The sequence below is a fragment of the Bombina bombina genome, chromosome 9 (genome assembly GCF_027579735.1).
Source record: "Bombina bombina isolate aBomBom1 chromosome 9, aBomBom1.pri, whole genome shotgun sequence".
Classification (NCBI taxonomy): domain Eukaryota; kingdom Metazoa; phylum Chordata; class Amphibia; order Anura; family Bombinatoridae; genus Bombina; species Bombina bombina.
In genome coordinates, this window is record NC_069507.1 from 140,501,757 (window position 1) to 140,524,616 (window position 22,860).

The 22,860-nt window shown below is 34.7% G+C and overlaps 1 protein-coding gene across 1 annotated transcript in view; it reads right to left on the minus strand.

Moving 5' to 3' along the window:
• The window catches only part of CPEB3 (cytoplasmic polyadenylation element binding protein 3), a 422,665-nt gene extending 404,709 nt beyond the window's left edge, over positions 1–17,956 (minus strand). The window contains exons 1-2 of the mRNA XM_053692412.1: positions 17,748–17,956; positions 9,691–10,531 (exon numbers count right to left, since the gene is read on the minus strand). Of these exons, the coding sequence (XP_053548387.1) occupies positions 9,691–10,518 (828 nt within the window). The 5' untranslated portion in view covers positions 10,519–10,531; positions 17,748–17,956. The remainder of the gene's footprint in view (positions 1–9,690; positions 10,532–17,747) is intronic.
• Positions 17,957–22,860: the final 4,904 nt, after the last annotated feature.

Sequence of the window (22,860 nt, forward strand, 5' to 3'; positions counted from 1 at the left end):
AAGGCCGGTCTTAGGGGTGTGCGACCTGTGCCATCGCACAGGGCACACACTACAAGCGCTGGCCGGCTGCCTGCTTCCTCCCAGCACTCCCTTCTTCCCTCCTCTCCGGCAGTGCTGGGAGGAAGTGATCATATGTCACTTCCTCCCAGTGCATTGTGCTGCTCAGGAGAGAAGAGAGCCCTGCAGAGAAGTATACCTATTTTATATACCCGGGGTCACGTAAAAATTTCTCACGCGAAAATGGGTCGCGATTGGAAAACGTTTTTTAAAGCCCTGTACTATGTTACTATGAAAGATTTCTTTTGACTTGTGTCCCCTTTTAAAAGTTATCACTCAAACATTCAAATGCCAGGAATTTCCTAAAATTAAAAAACTACACCCTGTGAGATTTACATTACTACACCCAATTTTTTTTCTTTCATGATTCAGATAGAGCATGCAATTTTAGTCAACTTTTTAATTTACTCCTATTATCAATTTTTCTTCATTCTCTTGCTATCTTTATTTAAAAAGCAAGAATGCAGCTTAGTGAACGGCCCATTTTTGTTTCAGTACTTGGGTTGCGCTTACGGATTGGTGCCTAAATGCAGCCACCAATCAGCAAGCGCTATCCAGTGTTCTGAACCAAATATGGGCTGTCTCCTTAGCTTATATTTCTTCTTTTTCAAATAAAGAAAGCAAGAGAATGAATAAAAATTGACAATAGGAGTAAATTAGAAAGTTGCATAAAATTGCATGCTCTATCTGAATCCCCCCCCAAAAAAAAAAAATAGGGTTTAGTACCCCTTTAATTGAAACACAGATTGCTACAAAATTATCATATATAAATGTTAATGGTGGGGGGGTGAATTAGAGAAGACAAGACAAACTTTTTTCTTTAGTAAAGTATACAAAGGAAAATGTAAAATGAATAAGTAACTCAATATCAGTGGGTTCAAAGCTGCAGTCAACAAATCTGTTTAAAATTTAGGAGCCAGACAAACTTTTAGGATCTAGACAGTGTTATTTGTATATACATGTATGGAAAATAACCCAACAAGTTAGAAACCAGGGGTAAAAATTGTAGAAGCCAGTGGCTCCTTGGCTTCCGGGTTTGTTGAGCCCTGAGCTAAGGGATGTAACAATGTTAACAGAATTAAATAAGTAACTTTTAAGATACCTATACCACTCAATCATGATCTAATAATAAAATCTTTACAACCTTAGCAATTTTAAAAGACTTTAACAATTCCAATTAATCTGTTTTAATAAATATATTTAGCATCTAGGACAACTATATTCCCATTTAGCATACAATGTTTATTCCACATTAACCCCTTAGTGACCACAGCACTTTTTAAGTTTCTTCTCGTTTGGGACCAGAGCTATTTTTACATTTCTGCAGTGTTTGTGTTTAGCTGTAATTTTCCTCTTACTCATTTACTGTACCCACACATTATATACAATTTTTCTCGCCATTAAATGGACTTTCTAAAGATACCATTATTTTCATCATATCGTATAATTTACCTCCCTCAAACAGCTCTCTTCCCTCCCCCACCTCACAATTGTCACCGCCATCTTAAGTACTGGCAGAAAGTCTGCCAGTACTAAAATAAAAAGCTTTTTTTTTTTTTTTTTTTTTTAAATGTAAAATATATATACATTTTTTGTAAATGTATTCATTTGTTGGATCCCCCCTAGCCCCCAACCTCCCTTATCCATCCAGACAGTTCTCTAACCCTCCCCCCTCTACCTTTTTGCCGCCATCTTGGGTACTGGCAGCTGTCCCAGTACCCAGTTTGCTAAGCCAAAAAAGTGGGGGGGGGGGGGGGTTTGGAAAAAAGTCAATTTTCTGTAGTGTAGCTATCCCCCCCCCTCCCCGATCCCTTTCATAACATTTCTTAACCGCCACTTCCCTCTCCCTCCATCCCATCATCTACAATGTAATTTTATTTTAAAGCACTAGCACACGCGCGCCCCCCCCCATGCTGCCAACCGCTTACGCGCACCAGATCACAAAATGATCCAGGGATAAGCCACCCACCTGCCTCCCTGCTATGGGCTCCCACCCACCAACAATCTGCACCATCGCTGGCCGGGGTATTTTAAAAAAAAAAGGTATTGCAGTGATGCCTCATTAAAGGGGTTAAAAAGAACATAGAACCCAAAAATGTTTCTGTTGTGATTCAGAGAGAACATGCAATTTTAAATAACATACCAATTCTATTATCTAATTTGCTTTGTTTTCCTGGTATAAATTGTTGAAAAGAATACCTAGGTAGTCTCAGGAGCATACATGCACTCATGAGAGCTAGCTGCTGATTGGCGGATGCAAATATATGCCTCTTGTCATTGGCTGACCTGCTTCAGCTAGGAGAAATGTTGCTCCTTTAACAAATGATACCACATTAATGGAGCAAATTTGAAAATCGAAGTAAATTGGAAATTTTTTAAATTGTATACTATATAAGAAAAAAAAATATAATAATAATAATAATAATAATAATAATAATAATAATGTTTCATGTATTGATTAATTAAAAATATTTTTCTAAAATACATTTGCTGTTTCATATGTAATAAGTAACACAGCTTCAAGTAATCTAGGCTAACTTTAAAAGGGACAGTCAACATCAGAATTTTTGTTGTTTTAAAAAGATAGATAATCCCTTTATTACCCATTCCCCAGTTTTGCATAACCAACCCTTTACCCTACACGTTTTACCTCTGTAATTACCTTATATCTAAGCCTCTCCAGACTGCCCCCTTATTTCAGTTCTTTTGACAGACTTGCATTTCAGCCAATCAGTGCTCACTCCTCGGTAAGTTCACGTGCATGAGCTCAATGTTATCTATATGAAACACATTAACTAACGCCCTCTAGTGGTGAAAAGCTGTCAAAATGCTTTCAGATTAGAGGCGGCCTTCAAGGTCTAAGAAATTAGCATATGAACCTCCTAGGTTTAGCTTTCAACTAATAATATCAAGAGAACAAAGCAAAATTGGTGATCAAAGTAAATTGGGAAGTTATTTAAAATTACATGCCCTATTTAAATCATGAAAGGTTTTTTTGGACTTGACTGTCCCTTTCAAATGTATGATTAATTTCTTTATTCTTAAAAATAAATTACATTTTAGCTGGGGCACATCCAAAAACTTTATGGCATTTAAAAACTTTTTTTTTTCTCTCAAACATTTACACTTTTTTTTTTAAATAAACTTGATGATGTGTCAGGTTAACAGTTATGTCACTGATGCCATATAATGCGTGATGGTAAAGAGACTTGCATATGTGATATAGGACTGACATCTGTGGTCACAACAAAACTGGCTCCTAAATTTAAAGGGACATGAAACCCAAAAGCTTTCTTTCATGAATCTGAGAATATAAAATTAAACAACTTTCCAATTTACTTCTATTATCTTGCTTTATTCTCTTGGTATCCTTTTGTTCAACAAGCAGCAATGCACTAATGGGAGCTAGCTAATACTTTGGGTGAGCCAATCACATAAATAGTTTATGTGCAGCAACCAATCAACTAAAACAAATTAGATATTAGAAATTTGTATACAATCACATGCTCTATGTGAATCATGAAAGATTTGATGTCCCTTTAAGGTGTGGCTCCCAAATTTTGAACAAATTTGTTGAGCCCTCTATTAAAAAGGGACATAATTGTGTAAAAATGACATGCTCTGTAATGCATTTAACTTTAGCACTAGTGACTCTGCAATACTATGTGCAAAGGGGTTAAACACATTGTTAAAGTGCCACACAGGAGCAACAGAGAACTGCTGGACCTGAGCGGATACAACCAATAAACCAGTCACCAGTAATAGTCATACGATCCAGCTAACCCATCAGATATCCTATACTTCCTATTTCAAACCACTTATTAATCACAGTTTCCTTACACTTAAAAAAAAATAATTCTAATTGAGTTTGTTGTGGAAACTTCTTTTTCAGCTCTAGTGGTTTTTAGTCTGTCTCTATGGCATTTAATTTCATTCAAAGCACAGCCATTTAAATTATTTAATGGTCACAAAGTGCATTGCAGTATAACCATACGATCAGGTTCTCTAGCACCCAAAATGGATAAACACACGAACAAATCAGGGTTTTCTCGTTGGTCAAGACTGATGAAATATACAAATCCAGATATGTCAAGACTCTATGGAAAAGTATTTTTATATTCAGTCGATTAATGTGGCCTTAAATTGGATAGGAGAAGAAAGAGAGAAAAAGAGAGAGAAAAAGAGAGAGAAAAAGAGAGAGAAAAAGAGAGAGAAAAAGAGAGAGAAAAAGAGAGAGAAAAAGAGAGAGAAAAAGAGAGAGAAAAAGAGAAAGAAAAAAAAAAAGGAAAAAAAGCACAACCCCTTGTAAACCCATAAGCAGCATTTCATCTTTGACACTCCTTTTCGACCAGAACAGGCAATTTTAAATAATCTCAAGCACTACTTGAGAATCACTTCAAACGTCCCTGTCCTCAGTAACTGCCAAACTAAATAATACCAAAATTTAAGGAAAATCAATTCTTACAATCCAAAAAGATATCACAGTTTGCCAAGAAAATAAATAATAATACAATGTCCAGCTGCTAAACAGACATGTCAACCTTTAAAATTACAGTAAAACATAGCTCAGTGACCATAGCTACCAGAATAATGTGCCCTATTTTTGAACCAGCCTACTGGCATAACTCACAAATTAAAAAAAAAGGGAAAGTCAAGTCAAAATTAAATTTTCATAATTCAGATAGAGCATGCAATTTTAAGCAACTTTCCAGTTTACTTTTATCATCAAATTTGCTTTGTTCTCTTTGTATTTTTTGATGAAAGCTAAAACTAGGTAGGCTCATATGCTAATTTATAAACCATTGAAGGCCACCTCTTATCTTAATTCTAGTGAATTTTGACAATTGTTCACAGCTAGACAGTGCTAGTTCATGTGTGCCATATAGATCAACATTGTGCTCACTCCCATGGTGTAATTTATGAGTTGGCACCGATTGGCTAAAATGCAAGTCTGTCAAAAGAACTGAGATAAGGGGGCAGTCTGCAGAGGCTTAGATACAAGGTAATCACAGAGGGAAAAAGTATATTAATATAACCATGTTGGTTACCCAAAACTGGGGGAAATGGGTAATAAATGGATTATTTATATTTTTAAACAACACAAATGTAAGTAGGATTCTAATTTGAATACTATAATTCCCATATCAGAGTTCTATAGCTGGAATCATAAAACGAAAAAAACAAGGAGGTCACAATTTAAGGCTGGAGGAAAGGAGATGTATTCTACTGCAACACAAATGTTTTTTCACTGTATCAGCAATAAAATTGTGGAACTCATTACCAAAGGAGGTAGTGAATGCCAAAACCTTAGATACATTTAAAAATGGTTTGGATACATTTCTGGCTAGAAACAGAATTCATGGATATGATTGATTGGGTTAAATGGGTCACCTTTTAATGGGATTAATTTAAGCTCAACTAGCGCTTTTTTGTAAGTATATTAGATTTGTATAGGTTGAACTCTAAGGACTTCGGTCTTTTTCCAACCTCATCTACTATGTAACTATGTTACATTTAAAGGTTAGTCCCACTAATCCAAATCCCTTGATATTTATAAAGATTATAATATAGATAACAAAGACATTAACTGTAGCAGATATTCAAGTTTTTATTTATTAATATTAAAAGAATAAAAAGGAAAATCCTGGAACCAGCCTACAGGATGTGAAGTGAGAAATATTACACAAGCAATGTTTTTGCAAAAAATAAATAGAAAAAAAAAAAAATTATATTTATATATATATATATATATATATATATATATATATATATATATATATATATATATATATATATATATATATATATATATATATATATATTATTTATTAATTATAATTATAATTATATATTTATTGCACACACACACACACACATATACTTGTTTTTCTATAGTATCAATATACAAGGCAACACAAAATAAAAAAATTGACACATTTATTACAGCGCCAATTTACACTGAATTACTATGCTCAAAATAATACCTAGCAAATTAAAAAAAAAAAAAGTACAGTACAATATATCCTTTTTTTTTGGGGGGTTGCTTAAGAGGCATTGAAACTTTTTTTGTATTTTTTTATTTTATTTTATTTTTTTAACGTTAAAAAAATAATATATATATATTTTTTTATTTTGTTTGTTTCCCCCCCTGGAAAATAGTTATTAAACTACATGAAATACCAAAACAATGCTTTGTGTTTTTTATGCTTGGTGCAGTCCTCACAATCCAATGCAGTGTTCTCCCCAGACCCTATTTAGTGGGCACACCACCCGGCTTGGTTTTACTGACCACCCGGTTAAAACATAAGCCAATATTAAGCTAAAATTAGCTAAATGTTAAACGTTTGCAATGTTTGTTGCATAAACTATCATTTAATCAATTTATGTTAAATTGTGAATTTGTACTTTGGATAGTTTAAGTAGCATTAATAAATAATGGATAATGCTATATTGTATATTTTTATTTATTTATTCATAATTCCAGCCGGCTGGCAAATTATTCTATGGAGAGTGCTGCAATGAACAGTGTTTTCTAAAAGAAGGACAGTAAATTTAAACCCTTTTAACAGTTTTTCATAAAAAATTTTATCGTATAAATTAGTGCTCGTTCATATACATTATAGAAATTGGTAGTTTAAAATCCCTTAAAAATGTGCGGAGTAAACAACCATCTTAAATCACACGACCTTTAAAATATCAGAGAAGCCATTACATGGATGAATGCTTTTTTTCTGCTATGTACGTCAAATTCATTCAATGCTTGCAAACCAAACTAGTGTAATTCTGAAGTAAAGAACCTCAGCATAAATAAGATGTACAAAACAAACAAAAAATACAAAGTATGTTTCAATGGAACATATTAGCACTTCAGAAGTTGCAAAAATAGGTACATTACTATGTGATTCTGCAAAATTATTAAAGGGATAGGAAAGTCAAACAAACTTGCAGGATTCGGATAGAGCATGTCATTTTAAGACATTTAAATTTACTTCTATTTTCAAATGTGCTTTGTTCTTTTGGTTTCCCTTGATGAAAAAGAATATGCACATATCCTACATTAGTGGGATCTAGCTGCTGATTGGTGCCTGCACACATTTGTCTCTTGTGATTGGCTAACTAGACATGTTCAGCTAGCTGCCAGTAGTGTAAAGCTGTTCCTTCAGCAAAGGATAATAAGAGAATGAAGCAAATTTTATAAGTAAACTAGAAAGTTGTTTAAAATTGTATTTTTTATCCAGATCATGAAAGAAACTGTTTGCGTTTCCTGTCCCTTTAAGTATGGTAGTCTAAAATAGCAAAATGTAACAGCCCCTTTAATTACAGGTATAAAGCCAATTTATTATTTAGTACAAAACTTCATTATGGTACTTATAGCTACAAAGCACCAAAAAAGAAAAGTATTTAGACATACAGAACACTAATCATGTTTTATATAAATTTCTAGTTTAAAGGGACATTAAACCCAAAATGTTTCTTTCATGATTCAGACAGAGAATACAATTTTAAACAAAATTCCAATTTACTTCTATTATCTAATGTGCTTCATTATTTAGATATCCTATGTTAAAGAAATAGCAATGCACATGGGCGAGCCAATCACGTGAGGCAAATATGTGCAGCCACCAATCAGAAGCTACTGAGCCTATCTAGATATGCTTTTCAGGAAGGAATATCAAGAGAATGAAGCAAATTAGGTAACAGAAGTAAATTTAAAAAGTTGTTTAAAATGGTATTCTCTATCTGAATCATGAAAGAGAAAATGTGGGTTTAATGTCCCTTTAATTTACTACACAAATATTTAATTTCATAAATGAAAAAATAGCCAAAAAAAAATAATACATTTTCACAATGCATGGGGGAATTGCAGACACTGAAGTGAGCACTGATCAGGATTTGATAACTGATACAGTAACCTTAAAATTAATGTTTTAAAAATGAATGTACAAGGTATGTACAGACAATTCATAAAATTAGTCATTACGCAAAAATAGCTAAGCCTGTATAAACAGCCCTTTTGTTTACATTGAGATTTCATACTAATGCAACTAAAAGAAAAATATATTAGACTGACGTGTTATAGACTACAAAGTAAAGCCATAAATACTGACAACAACAAAATAAACACATTATATATATATATATATATACACACATACACTTTTTCCTTAAAAGGGACAGAATTTTCATGATTCAGATTGAGCGTGTAATTTTAAAATAACTTTCCATTTTATTTCCATGATCTAATTAGGATACCTATGTAGGCTCAGGCGCTAGGAACTAGCTGCTGATTGGCGATTGCACATATATGCCTCTTGTCATTAGTTTACCAATGTGTTCAGCTAGCTCCCAGAAGTGCATTGCTGCTTTTTCTTCATCAAAAAATACCAAGAAAATTAAACAAAACTGATAATAGTAAATTAGAAGTTTTTTTTTGTTTTTTAACTGTATGTTCTATCTGAATCAGGACAGAAAAAACAATTGGGTTTCAAGCCACTTTGAATCTATGCTCTCTCTCTGGATAAATACATTTTCAGCAACCATATTTCTTGACAGCTGTTACCATATTCAAACATATGCCTTCACGTACAATTTAATTAACATTCTGCATCAATACCCATAATGATTTAATGCAACACCAACTGATGCTTTATTTTCTTCCAAGGTAAACAGCTATTTAATAACCAGAAAATATTTTATGTAATAATCATTCATTTTTCAAATATGTAAATTATTCTGAAAAATATTTAAAGCAAATGAAAAAAATTAACTTTGATATATATATATATATCCCGTCGCAAATTAACGAACTGATTTTCTGTAGCTCAAGTGAAAATCGTAATGAAAATAACTGCGACTTTAGTGAATACCTGTAAATACTCTAGCCTATCTAGACTTCACAAGAGAATGTCTATATAGCAAGTTTGCACATTCATAATAGCCTTCTTATTTAGATCAAAATATATTATATACACACAAAAAAATTCAAATTCCTAATACATTTTCTAAACTATCTATGAAAGGTTGATGCTATTTCATGATTTAAGTTGATCATACAATACATTCAAGTATTGCAAAATAAATCACATTCTATATGTCATAAATATATATATATATATATATATATATATATATATATATATATATATTTATTTTCGACCACCTTAAGGACTGAAAAGAAAAAAAGAAATATTAAAGAATTACAAAAAGATCCTGTTTTGTTATCATGGTAATTAATATACGCCACCGTTTAAAATATTTAATATAAAAAAACTGATAAATTGATACACATTAATAAAAAATATATATATAAATGTCTATTTTTCCCAAACAATTTTTGGTGAGAACTAACTGTAGTTTGGCTCTTCAGTATATGGGACTTGCAGCAGGTGTCGAAGACATGAGCTAAATCGTAAAGACATGGGGCAATGTGAAGTCTGCATGATGACGTAGTGTGAGTTTTTACGAGGTGCAGATACAGCTGCTTTACTGACTACAATATACTGGAATATTTTTAATAGTAACATTGAATACAATGAAAACAATAACAATAATAGTCACAATAGTCAGAGCTTTTCTTCTGCAATAACAATAATAGTTAAGAAAAAAAATACAATAAAGCAAATGATCTATTACCTGTATGGGCAATAAGGTATTTCCATTATCTGTTCTGAAAGAGTTGTCTTCCAACCAGGGTTTGGACGTTAGAGGGGATGTTCGGGGAAACTTAGGGGGAGCAATCACATTGCTGGAGTAAGGTTTCTTCAGTGGGGATATTGGATTGAGAGGTGATGGCACCCCAACTCCAACACCTACTCCAACTCCTACAGCCCTTCTGGGGTCCCTACCTGGCTGTAGGGCTGCCCAAGGGTTAGAAGGTGAAGTCCAAGCAGCATTTTGCTGGTTATTCCAGCTGGAAGGGGAAAGTGAAGATGATGAAGGCTTGTTGGTCAGGATAGGCTGGTGGCTGTAAGCATTTCTCTGGTTATAGGGTGCTTGTGTATTGGGGCTAACAGGGGATCTCCTTTGTTGTTGCTGATGTGCCAGCCCCAGTTGTGGAGAGTAGGTACCCCCATACACAGGGTTAACATGGTGGTGTGGGAAGTTCTGGAAGAGCATGGTTCCATTGACTGGAGTTATCCCTTGAAAAAAGCTGTCATCTACAGTACTGCTAGTGCCTTCTGTGGACCAAGTGCTTCCAAAAGAGGGTGAGAGTGAAGGGGCAGCTGGGGGTTGTTGCTGACCAGGCTGAGGAAAGCTCAAACCGGGGAGTACAGGGGACTCAATCTGCATTTTCTCTTTAAGGGAGGGGGCGCTGACACTGGGGCTGCTCTCTGGACTATGCGGCTCTGCAACACAGGACGCTTCTGAGTTGGAATCTTGCTGCTGTGGAGCCTGGGAGGTTACTGTTTGCTGCTGTCGCTGCTGAGCTTTGCTTTTGTCCATTAGTAAATCATCCTGCATGGTTTGCACAGCTCTGTAACAGGAAGGGAAAAAAATCAAACGCTGGTTACGATTCTGTCAGCCAATGCACCTCCTCTGCATTAGGAGCACACTAACTGATTGCAGTGCAGAGCACTAATCCCCCATTGAGCACGCCAGCCAATACAATGCCCCAGGCGGCACACATATACCCACCCCCTCACTGGAGCCCGGTGCCCTCCCCGTGCATATACATAAGAGACGTGATTATAATACACAGATTACAAAGCTACATCGCCACGTCTCTGTGCTCTCGTACCGGAACTCTCTCAAGCTGTACTGAGAGCCTGATTCTGGTTCCTGTTATTTACTGGCGCCTCCCATCCCTGTGTGTGTATTTGCATACGTCAATAAATACTGCTGCGTCCTTCAGCAAGGTTACCAGGCTGTGCTACCCTGCAGAACCATAGCCCGGTAGCCACCCTGCTGCCCAGCCCTTGTTCACCCTCATTATCGTGTAAACCATTCTCAGTAATTGAGTTTACAAGATGCAGGTTGCCAATTACACCCACAGTCCTTGGTTAAACCTGGCACCACCTACCTAACCTGATGTCCCCACCCATAGCTGCTTTTCTAGCTTCTTTATAAAATTTAAAAAGATACATTAAAATATTATTAGTTTTACTCGAATATATTAACAGCAATGAAAAAAAATTAAACACAACAAAAATTGGTTCATTTAAAGAATTGATATCGAAATGAACCAAAAATATTTGAATTTTTGTACATAACTCATCTCTAGGAAAAGATTACTTATTGGATCATAAGGATAACACGTCCAAATCCATTAGTTGACAAGAACACTTATCAGGATGGGAAACAATAAGAAATTTAATTTCAGAAAGGTACCTTCATTAAGAATAATATATATATATATATATATATATATATATATATATATATATATATATATATATATATATATATATATATATATATATATATATATATATATATATATACTTACCAGAAGTCCCACTTTTACTGGGATTGTCCCGGTTTGGAGGCACTGTCCCAGTGTCCCACCCAGTTGTTCATTCTGTCCCAGTAGGGTTGCCACCTCCGGGTTTCAAATCATGTGTCTGGGTTTCAGCCCACCTGAAACCCAGACACATTATTCAAAATGACTGGACTGTGGCTCTCCAGCATAGTTGGATGCTGGTACTTTGTTACATACAGCCCTGCTTAGCTTAACGTTCGTGTCCTTCAAAGTTTACATTTAGTAATACAGGCTGAGTGAGCAGCATAAGGTTTTTTTAATTTTGTAGTACTACTTGGTTTATTTTTCTAATAATTTAACACCCCCCCCCCCCCCCGACCCCTGGTGACATTGCCGGTAATACACCTTTAGGGGAATCATTTGGGTATGACTAGGAAGTACGGACAGGCAGGATTTTTGGCCTGGATCTTGCTTTACTTCATGCAGGATAGCATTTTGGCTATAATCTTTCTGCATTATGGTATAGAGTAGCCTCTTAAACAGCTTTAGCAGGTACGTGTTTCTTTTTTACTTTCATTTAATGTTGTATTTATGCCTTATCAGTATTTGGCTCTGTTCCTTAATTAGACACATAAAACACATATTACACTGCAGATATTAAATTGTGAAATTGATAATTATGAAAGTGATAATTATGCTTGATGTTTGGCATTATTTAGAATCTGAGATTTAGATTAATGATTTATTTGCCATCACAATGTAATGGTGCCTTTTTCACTAGGGGGTGGTGTTATAGTCTATTTAAACTGTGTGATTCACTTGTTTGACTGAGGAAGGGTAGAGTATCCACGAAACATTACACACATAAAAGCTACTACTTTAAAAGGACCATAATTGCCACGCCCCCTTGACCACGCTCCTGACCACACCCCCACTAGCACCGCACCAGGTGGTCCCAGTTTCACCTCTACAAATTTTGGTAAGCCTATATATATATATATATATATATATATAAAAATTATTGATGCAACAAAGATAATCAACTGACTTCCCTTCAAGAAGTACAACTTGTTTTATATATATATATATATATATATATATATATATACACACACATACACAGTATATATATATATATATACACATACATGAAATGTTATGTATATGCATTTTCTATTCTGACATTCTGATCTCTTATTACCTGTAAATGTATATTTGTCAGTTAACCTGTCAAAATGTATCTTTGTTTATGAGTTGTTTTTTTTATCTATAATATATATATCACAAGAAGAAAAAAAACATAAATCAATCACTACACTTGTCAGAGACTGAATAAACAAAAGTATAAATGCATCTTTATACTGGTAATGCTATAGTAATGGAAGATTACTACAAAAATACATATAAAAAAGTGAAATGTGAAAACATTATTAATGTTTTATTAATAACTTTATTAAGATAAAATGCATTCCAGGGAATATTTAGAAAGATCCTGCATTCAAAGGAAAAAGTTATTGGCAAATGTTAAATTTATAAGCTAACACTTTAGTAATGAAAATGTTTTGTATATATTGGAAGTTGCAGCACTAATAAGGATTGACACTCCATTGTAAATAATTCCTCCCTAGTTGTTAACAGGCTGAAAATTATAACATTCTTCCCTTGTAGTTTTCCACGTTAATCATTCTATACTATGGATTTTGGACTGCACCCAAAGGTATTGTTGGAAAGAGTAAAACAAAACAAATCCTTGACTAATGATGAATATGAGATTTTGTTAGAATAATAATTCTCTGGCATCTAAACAAAGAAAGAGCTTCTTACTGACTGTTTTCATGATCTAGAGATATATATATGAGTATGTATGTATGTATGTATATATATATATATATATATATATATATATATATATATATATATACACACAGGTATACCCCGCTCATACAGCGGGTTAGGGACCGGAGCCCCGCTGTAAAGTGAAAACCGCCTTAAAGTGAAACAAGGCAGTTTTAGCTTTCTTTTCAGTGTTTAACATCTTAAAAACATGTTTGAACTAACATATATTAGGGGTGCAATAGTGCTATGTTTAGTTTAACACTAGCACAGCAAGTATTCAATTAGTATTCAATAAATACTGTACCTGTAAAATAGTGACAATTACTGTAGTAAAATTTGCCAGACTATAGCACTGAGGCACAGATTGCAGTGCAATGCTATAAACAGAGTGAACTAATCATAACAAAATGGTGCCAGTCACTTTTCTCGCAATCTCACCATGATTTACAGCACTGTTTCAAAATCCTTGGAGGTTGAACTACAGCTCCACAAAGCGCTGTATTAGCGAATCGCTGTAAAGTGAAGCGCTGTAAAGTGAGGTATACCTGTATATATATATATATATATTAAGAAGAAGATTATAAAGCTATTCCTATCCAGCACTGACTATTTCCTTTATACTAGGGGATATAATACCTAAGTACAAGATTCCTCGATATAACTACCCAACTATAATAATAATAGTGTTTCACAAGTAACACAGGAGGAGCATAAAAAAGGCATTTATTGGAGATCCCACAAGGCATAAAATAACATAATTGTAGCTACTCATTGGACTCTCCCTATCATAGTGCACTATGTATCCCAAAAGAAATAATGAAATAACCCAAACACAAAAATAATGAGGGCTCTCAACTCCAGAGAGTAAAAAAAGAGAAAAAGAACAACAGTTCCTGTTTAAAGTCACAGAATCATTTTCCTATTTTCCAGCACCATGATAAAAAAGTTCATTTACAATTATTTAGTTATCCTTGTAACAGAATATAATGGATAGTTGGAGTGATAACAGTCAGCCTCTACCCTCCTTTAGACTATTGCACTGTCTCCTGTGCACAGGTAGTTATAGCTGAAACTTGGATGGCAATCCCACAATTAGCAATTTCATAAGCAACCGCCGTAGCGGTAAATACTTGCGATACTAGAAGGAGTTCCACAATTCGCAGATCGACACCTCCTGGGTAAACCCTCCAGGGTGTTCATCTCTTCTGATCAGTAATGCAATGGGGTTTCAGTAAATATGCCACCGGTCCAACACTCACAACGATATCTCTTGCTGATAGCAACTGCCTGTGATCCTCCAAGCAAACGCCACTTGCCAGCTACGCGCGTTTCACCCCTTAGTCTCTGGGGCTTCTCCCGGCTCCAGTAAAAGTCACATGACTATGAATACCTGCTATTTTATTTAAAGACAAATACTCGGAGTAAAACTCCTCCCATTCTGAAGCCTTTAAAATATTACAAGGAATATTTGGGGCAAAATGGTAACAATTTGTAACAAAAGAGAACGCTCGTTACTAAATACAAGATACTGTGTTACAGTATATACAATCATTGGAAATAAAACAATTTTGCTAAGTTTGTAACATTTAATTCATCATTTGCTCCACCCTGTTACTTTGTGAATTTTTTCACTCACACACTATGATATACTCTCACTTTGAAAAGCTAGGAATTCCTATTCCAATCAAACTACTCATATAGATTATGTCAATTTGAATTTCTTCAAGATAGGACAACAGTTTTTAAATAAATTAATACTGTGGGCAATATTTAACAAACAGTTTTGTTCTTATATAGTTGAACACTATTATTTCGAATTTTATTATTAATATATATATATATATATATATATATATATATATATATATATATATATCTGTAGGGTATCTATATACTCAGACTTAAGACTTTGATATGTTTTATTCCCCATCCACATAATTAGTGATAAGTTTCATTTATATTCAGGAAAGATCTTTCCTGAATATAAATGAAACTTATCACTTGTGAAACACTATTATTATTATAGTTAGGTAGTTTTCTTCTTGGTTATATAGAGGTCTCTTGTACTTAGGTATTATATCCCCTAATATAAAGGAAATAGTGCTGGATAGGAATAGCTTTATAATCTTCTTCTTACTATATAATTATTGATTCTTTTCCTCCTGCACCAATGGCCTGTCAATATTTAAAATACAGGTCATTGTTACTAACCCGTTATTGGTAATATTGATAGTTGCTGACAACACTGTTTGTATAAATAAATAAATATATATATATATATATATATATATATATATATACACATACATAACTATATATAAATATATATACACTGGTATATATATAAGTATAAATGACTGCAAAGTTTAATAAAATCTAGAACTTATTTCAATATATATATATATATATATATATAAACTTTTTTTTTTAATCAAGCCAGTTGGTAACATTTGATAATGACAAAAATATTAAATATGGTATTAATTACCCCAACACCATCACATACATATGATACTTTACTACTTCCTCTTTGTTACACGTTGAAAACGTGTTACAATAACTAGGTCAATATACCAAACATTCTCTATACAGTAAATAACAATTTTCTTCTTATTCTGTGAATAACTGCACTGCCTTCACTGGACTCAAAATACCATAAATATAAAAGTGTTTTAAATGGCGTTTGCACATCTGATCACAAACCTACTTTTCAACAAATAACATATTTTTAGCTAGTACACTTCATTCTTCCTAGTGAAAATATTACTAATTAGGAACACAATAAGAAGAGTAATTGTATTAATTCACTTGGCAGAATTAATTAAATTAATTCACTTGGCAGAGTTCTGCAAGGAAGTTAACCTGATCTGTTATTGCAAGGGCTCCCTAAATATAGAAGTGTGCTAATTCTGGGTGTTATTTTTCTTTGCTTCTGTATAGTGGATGAATGAGACGAGCCAGCAGGAAGCTGAAGCTCGGTCCTGTGGGTTTGCAGAAAGATATGGGGAAGTGTCTCTCTGATCACTCAGTATTTGCACTGCAGTACAGTACTGCAGCAATCCTGAATCAACTGCATGAGCTGTAGCTTTATTGCTAGAGCAAGACACAAGAATTAAGCAACATTCTAGGGCCACAGAAAGCTTAGATAGGTCCAAAATGACAAAGTCCTCTTTTAATGAACTCTCACATATCAGTAACCCTGTACACAGGTCTAACAGATCTCTTTTATATGTAATAAACATGTCTACCAAATAAATACTAAACACATTTTAAAATATAATCACTAAATTAAAATGTAAATGCAAAACACATTTTAAATATAATCTCTAACATAAAATGTATATTTTGATCTTGTGACACTTCTGTCTGTATAGTCTATACTAGATCACTAAACCTGTTCTATATAAAAGGTGTAAAAGTCACATCAGTTTGCTAGAAGTACCATTTTCAGTCTTTGCAGACTTTTGTAACTCAAATGTCTCTGTTTAACAATAAATTACATGTCTCTCTTCTGCGGGGGAAGGGGCATTACAGACCTTTAGTTTAAAGGGATAGTAAACCCCAAAATTTTCTTTTATGATTCAGATAGAACATAGAAATGTAAACAACTTTCCAATTCACTTTTATTATCAAATTTACTTCATTCTCTTGTTATCCATTGCTGAAGGGTCAGCATTGCACTACTGGCAGCTAGCTAAACACATCTAGTTAGCCAATCACAAGAGACAACTGTGTGCAGACACCAATTAGCAGCAGCTCCTACTGGTGTAGGATAAGTGAGTATTTATCTTTAACAAGGGATACTAAGAGAACTAAGCACATTTGAAAATAGAAGTGAATTTAAAAGTGTCTTAAAATGACATGCTCTATCTTAATCATGCAAGTTGAATTTTGACTTTTCTATCCCTTTAATACAGATGTATTGATACATTTGTAACATTTTTTGAGAGGTCCCTTAAGAGCTGCACAATAGTTTACTGCAACATTCTAAAGTGATTAATATAGACAGGTGGGTGATATTGTGCATTCTGGACCCCTAAACCAAAATAATTAGCAAAGTTAAAGTATAATTTGTGGGGATTGGGATATAAGGGCCCCACAATCATTGTATTCATCTGCAAAAAAAAAAAAAAAATAATAAACATAACAACTTATGCTAATATACAATTGCATTGATACTTTGCCCACATTAATGCAAGCCCTGCAGTTGTGTTCAATTAGCATTCTATTTCGAGCCATTATTATGTGAGTGGTTTTGAACATTTTACCCTTGAATAGGAAGCAATACACAGATCGATATCCAAACTGCAATAATAATTACGTATATGCTTAAAGTCCCCAGACCACTCAAGGTCAGCTACGTGACAAAATGCAACTTATTGTCTTAAACTGCAAAGGAAATAAAATATAACAGCCACACAACAACTGAATCTACCTGATCCTTTATATTCTGCTCACGGTCTCAGCAATTATTTTCATAGACTTCCAAGAGCGGACAGATATAAGAGCATCCGAATCCGTATATATAAGGTAACAGTTATATTTTAGTGACCACTTTTTTTTTAAGATCGATAATATAAGTCGGTGTTCTTCTTTCGTTTTTGCTTAGAAACAGACGAGCGACCGACCGATCGCCAAGAGCACTTTGACAAGTGGATGGTAAGAGCGCATGCGCACGCGGGTGGTTGTGGGTGCTGTAGTCTTTCCCAGCATAGGCACATGACTGCTCTATGTCAGCTTCCAGAACTGCAATACTACAGATGACCCTGGCTATCCGTATCATATGTCAGAAGTGTTGTTTCACAATAGGAACTTATTCATAGGTAAACATTAATTAGAAACAAATATTTAAAATAGGTTAAACACATGTTTTATATCCAGAAAAAAGTGTGTAGTATTTTTTAGTTGAAAGTAAAGGTATTGCGATTTCAATATCTTTTTTTTTTATTTGTGGATCCATTTATGTTTGTTTGTTTTTTTTAAATGAGAAGTTAGTTAAACATATATTATTGTTTCTTCTGTCTCACAAGAGCTGTCAAAGCATTGCAATAAAATAGAGTAAAGGAAGAGTGAACTGTAAAATAGGTTTTCCCTTAATGTATTTCCAATGAAAGGTTATACCAGCTTTAGAGTTTAAATAAAATGAATGGGACATTGCTCCTTTAGGCTTGTTTTTCTATATGAAATAACTGTGTTTGCTAACTGAGATCACAACCCAAACAAATGGTCTGTGCTTACATTGAGAGCAGTTGTCATTTTATTTAACTGTATATACAAAGACCAATACCTAGAAAGAACAATTGAAAATGTAACATTTTAGTACCTCTTTCTCCTACCCCTTTGGAATGGGATTTATTCTACACCTACCTGTTTACATATCTTTTCTACAACATAGGTGGCAGTTTCAGCAGACAAATGCATCTATTTCAAATTACAAAATAAAGGTAAGGTAGCTATTTGTAAACAATTTAAAAGACTCCAGCAGGTAAAATGGATAATTGGAAACCCATTAACAAGGAGGAAAAACAGTACACTGTCCCTTTAAGGTATCTATGTTATTATTTACAATAAGATGATTGGTTATAATGCAACACAACTAAAAAGCACTTTGAGGTTCCAGTAGAGTTTGGGGAAACATGTGATGAAAAAGTAGTGTTGCACTGAGGGATTTGAGCTATATGTTAGACCAGGGCTCAAAATTTCCAGTAGCCACTGGCGAGTGGAAATGTAATGGTGGCGAGTAAAAGTTAGTGAAGGTTTGAAGTCTGGTGGCATGCTGTAAGTATCATAGTTGGCACATTGTGTTTGCAGAATGTACATTCCTATTGCAGCACTGACAAACACACATTTTGTGCTACATTATGTGTATGTGCTAAAACCATTATCTGATGGGATATTATATATCAAGGATATGTTATTCCTCTAGGACTGTAGGGGCCCCATTAGTGCTTAGACTGTTACTTCTGAGAGGGTAAACAGGGCGGAGAGAGAAATTGGAGAGGAAAAGTGAAGAAGAAAGTAGAGATAAGAGAGAATGGAGAAAAAAAAGGGAAGAGATATGAGAGAGGGGAAAGAGAGTGTGAAGAGAAGATATGGCTTGAGAGAAAGGGGGGAGGGTAGAAAGAGAGATTGAAGAGAGGAGGGAGTCAAGAAATATAGTGAGAGAGCAAGATGATAATTATTAAAAATATATATATCTCCAGGTCTGCTATGACCCTCCATGCCCTCTATTTATCAAAGTCTGGCGGACCTGATTTGACAGTGCGGATCAGGTCCGCCAGACCTCGCTGAATACGGAGAGCAATACGCTCTCCGTATTCAGCATTTCACCAGCAGCTCACAAGAGCTGCTGGTGCAACACTGCCCCCTGCAGAATCGCGGCCAATCGTCTGCCAGCAGGGAGGTGTCAATCAACCCGATCGTACTCGATCGGGTTGAATTGCAGCGATGTCTGTCCGCCTGCTCAGAGCTGTTGTCTTCTCCAGAACCTCCAGTTGATGTTTCTAACTGCTATTAAAATATTTTTGGTAATTTATTACTGTATGTAGCATTATTTATTTTGTTGTGGTTAAAAAAAAAAACAATATTACAAAATGTTTCACATATGCAAAGAGGGGGTAAAGTAATGGGTGTGGTGTGGGTGGGATTAGATGTGGCAAGTAACATTTGGTCCTGGCTTGTATTTTAGGACTTGAAATTTTGAGCCCTGTGTTAGACAACTCTAGCAAAACATCAGCCACCCTTTATATGTTGCTATTTGCTTAAAGTGAAGGTCCATTTTGATGAATTAGTGCCCAGGTTTTAATAAACCTATTAAAAACAAGGGCACTTTAATTAATCAAAATTGACATTTCACTGTTTTCTTCAAAAACTTACCTTTTAATCCTGGCAGCCACTCCAGCACTTCCTCCGCCCATCGCAAGCCGTCTTCGCGGGTCCAAAATGACGAATCCGGCTTCCTCCAATCACAGCGTTGCATCAGGCCAAGATTCCCCTGGGGGGGAAGCTGTGATTGGAGGAAGCCTGATTCGTCATTTCTGACAACTGCAGAGGCTTTCCGACGGCAGGGGAAATAGCTGGAACGGTATTCAGGATTAAAAGGTAAGTTTTTGAAGAAAACAGTGAAATGTCAATTTTGATGAATTAAAGTGCCCTTGTTTTTAATAGGTTTGTCAGGCTACAGATAAATGACATATATTATATATATATATATATATATATATATATATATATATATATATATATATATATATGTGTGTGTGTGTGTGTGTGTGTAAATAGGACAGGGGAATGTGTTTATGTATGAAACCATATTTTTATCAGATATTCTTTGAAATAGGATTGCAATCCTGATGTCAGGATTTGACTCAGAAACCCCTACAAATTGAATATATATCTCCAGGCTGAACTACAGACAGCATGTCCCAAGAAACAAAAGGGAAACATTTGCTTCTTAATTAGGAAGTGCAAAACTCTGTACCCCATGCTATGAGTAAGGATGAGATGTCTGGAATACCCTCTTGAAGCTGGTCAAAATCATAGGGAAACAGTTTTTATGCACATAGGTGTTAATTGCTCCTAAACATCAAATACACGTCTGCATTGCTAGCTAAACAGAAAATATGTTGTATTGTGACTTTTACAACTACTCATGGATTGACCCCATGCTATGTGGGTGGGGCAGTGAAGGCCTTAGCCAACAAACAAATGCTATGGTGTGAACTTAAAATTACTGAAAACAGTGTGGGTTGAAGAATTAACATTTACAACCCCTGTATAACACAGATAAAAAAAATTAAATACATTTTACAAAGGAAATAATACCAATAGCTTCATATATGTTTGGAATGATTGAAATAGCCCATATATGTATATATATATTGAAATAGTACGTTTTATATTAAATAAATAAATTGCTGCAGTTAATAGATATATGAAAAATAGATTCAAACTGTAATAATCCCATGGTCTAATCATATATATAACATAATTTTTCTATTTTTCAGATAGAGTGCCTGCATGGGATACCTGAATCATGTTATATGATTATATACTAGATGGTTATGAAAGTTTAAATACGGCTCTGAAAACATATTAGATATATAAATGCCATAAATTTCAGAATAGTTGACAGTATTAAATTGCTTTAATATGGTATGATGCTTGGGGCACATGATATTTGATATCAAAATGATCAGAGAGGTGATACAAAATTGCCTCATCTATGATTGATATTATGAGGGGTTCATGCAAGAAATTATGACAGTTATTACATAGTTTAAAGAAATATTATTTTTTTTACTGTCTAGAAATATTGCATGTATTGCTGTGCTGTGCTGTCTGCTGCCACCCGGTGTTATGATGCGAGAATTGCAGCCATGAGATGATTGGATGTTGCAAGGATACATTTCCTTAACAACATACATTCCCAAATGAACCAATCCATGTTCAGTTGCAAAGAACCAATCCGAGACAAGGCTTCCGTGGGGCGTTTCCAATACTCACCAATGATAGATGACGATCAAAAAAGGGAAGGGGTGAAATCAGAAGATTAAACCCCAAGCATAGAGACTGAGAAGAAGGCTGCTGGCTAATCCTGGAGGAATAACTACTGTGGTTATGATTAAAGCACACCGCTACTCTTGGACTCCATATGCGATATCCCTAATTTTGAAATTCTGAGGTGAAATTGAATCTGTTGAGAAACATTGGAAACTGGACATCGATTGGTTTATTTGGTAGCTCCTGAACTTTACATCACTGGTTTTCACCAAAATATGCCAAGAGAACGAAGAACAATTGACAAAAGAATTATATTATAAAGTTGTTTTAAATTGCATGTTCTATATGAATCATAAAAATAAAAATTCTGGGTACAGAGAGCTACTCTCCCTCACCCACACACACACACACACTGAGCCACTCTCCCTCTCACACAAACACAGAGAGCCACTCTCTCTCTCACACAAACACAGAGAGCCACCCAGGGAGTTAAGGCTTTTAAAAGTTTCTGTTTATTAAGGGTAGTGTTAAGATAGTTTGATATTTTAACCACTGACTAAGCAAGACATCATTTAGTTTGCATACGTTTGAATTGTATTTAAAATTATTGCTGGAAAGGATAGAGTGGCAATGGGTCAGTTTATGAATAGTAGAGGTATCAGGGAAGCAGTGTTTTTCTCCAGTTGGGATTATGAAAGAGTAGTAGAGGGGGAAAGTATCATATCATTTGAATTATAAACAGAAAAAGTTGTCACAATTTTTAAAGGTCACAGAGGGAGGGGGAGTAATCAGTAGCCTTTCAGGATTAAGCAGCCAACAAAGGCTACCTAATTTTACACAGCTGGATAAGGACTGTGACTGTCCTAACGTAAACCAGCAGTGAAACAGTTAATAAGGGAACCACACCTTGCAGTCTGCATTGTGTAGTGTTTGCTAATTGCTCTAATTAACTTTGCCGCTCACAAAACTGGCCTTTGAGGGAACACTGAACGTAACCCATTCCTTGCTATCTGTATTTTGGTGCCAGTCTACTACACTTTGGAGAA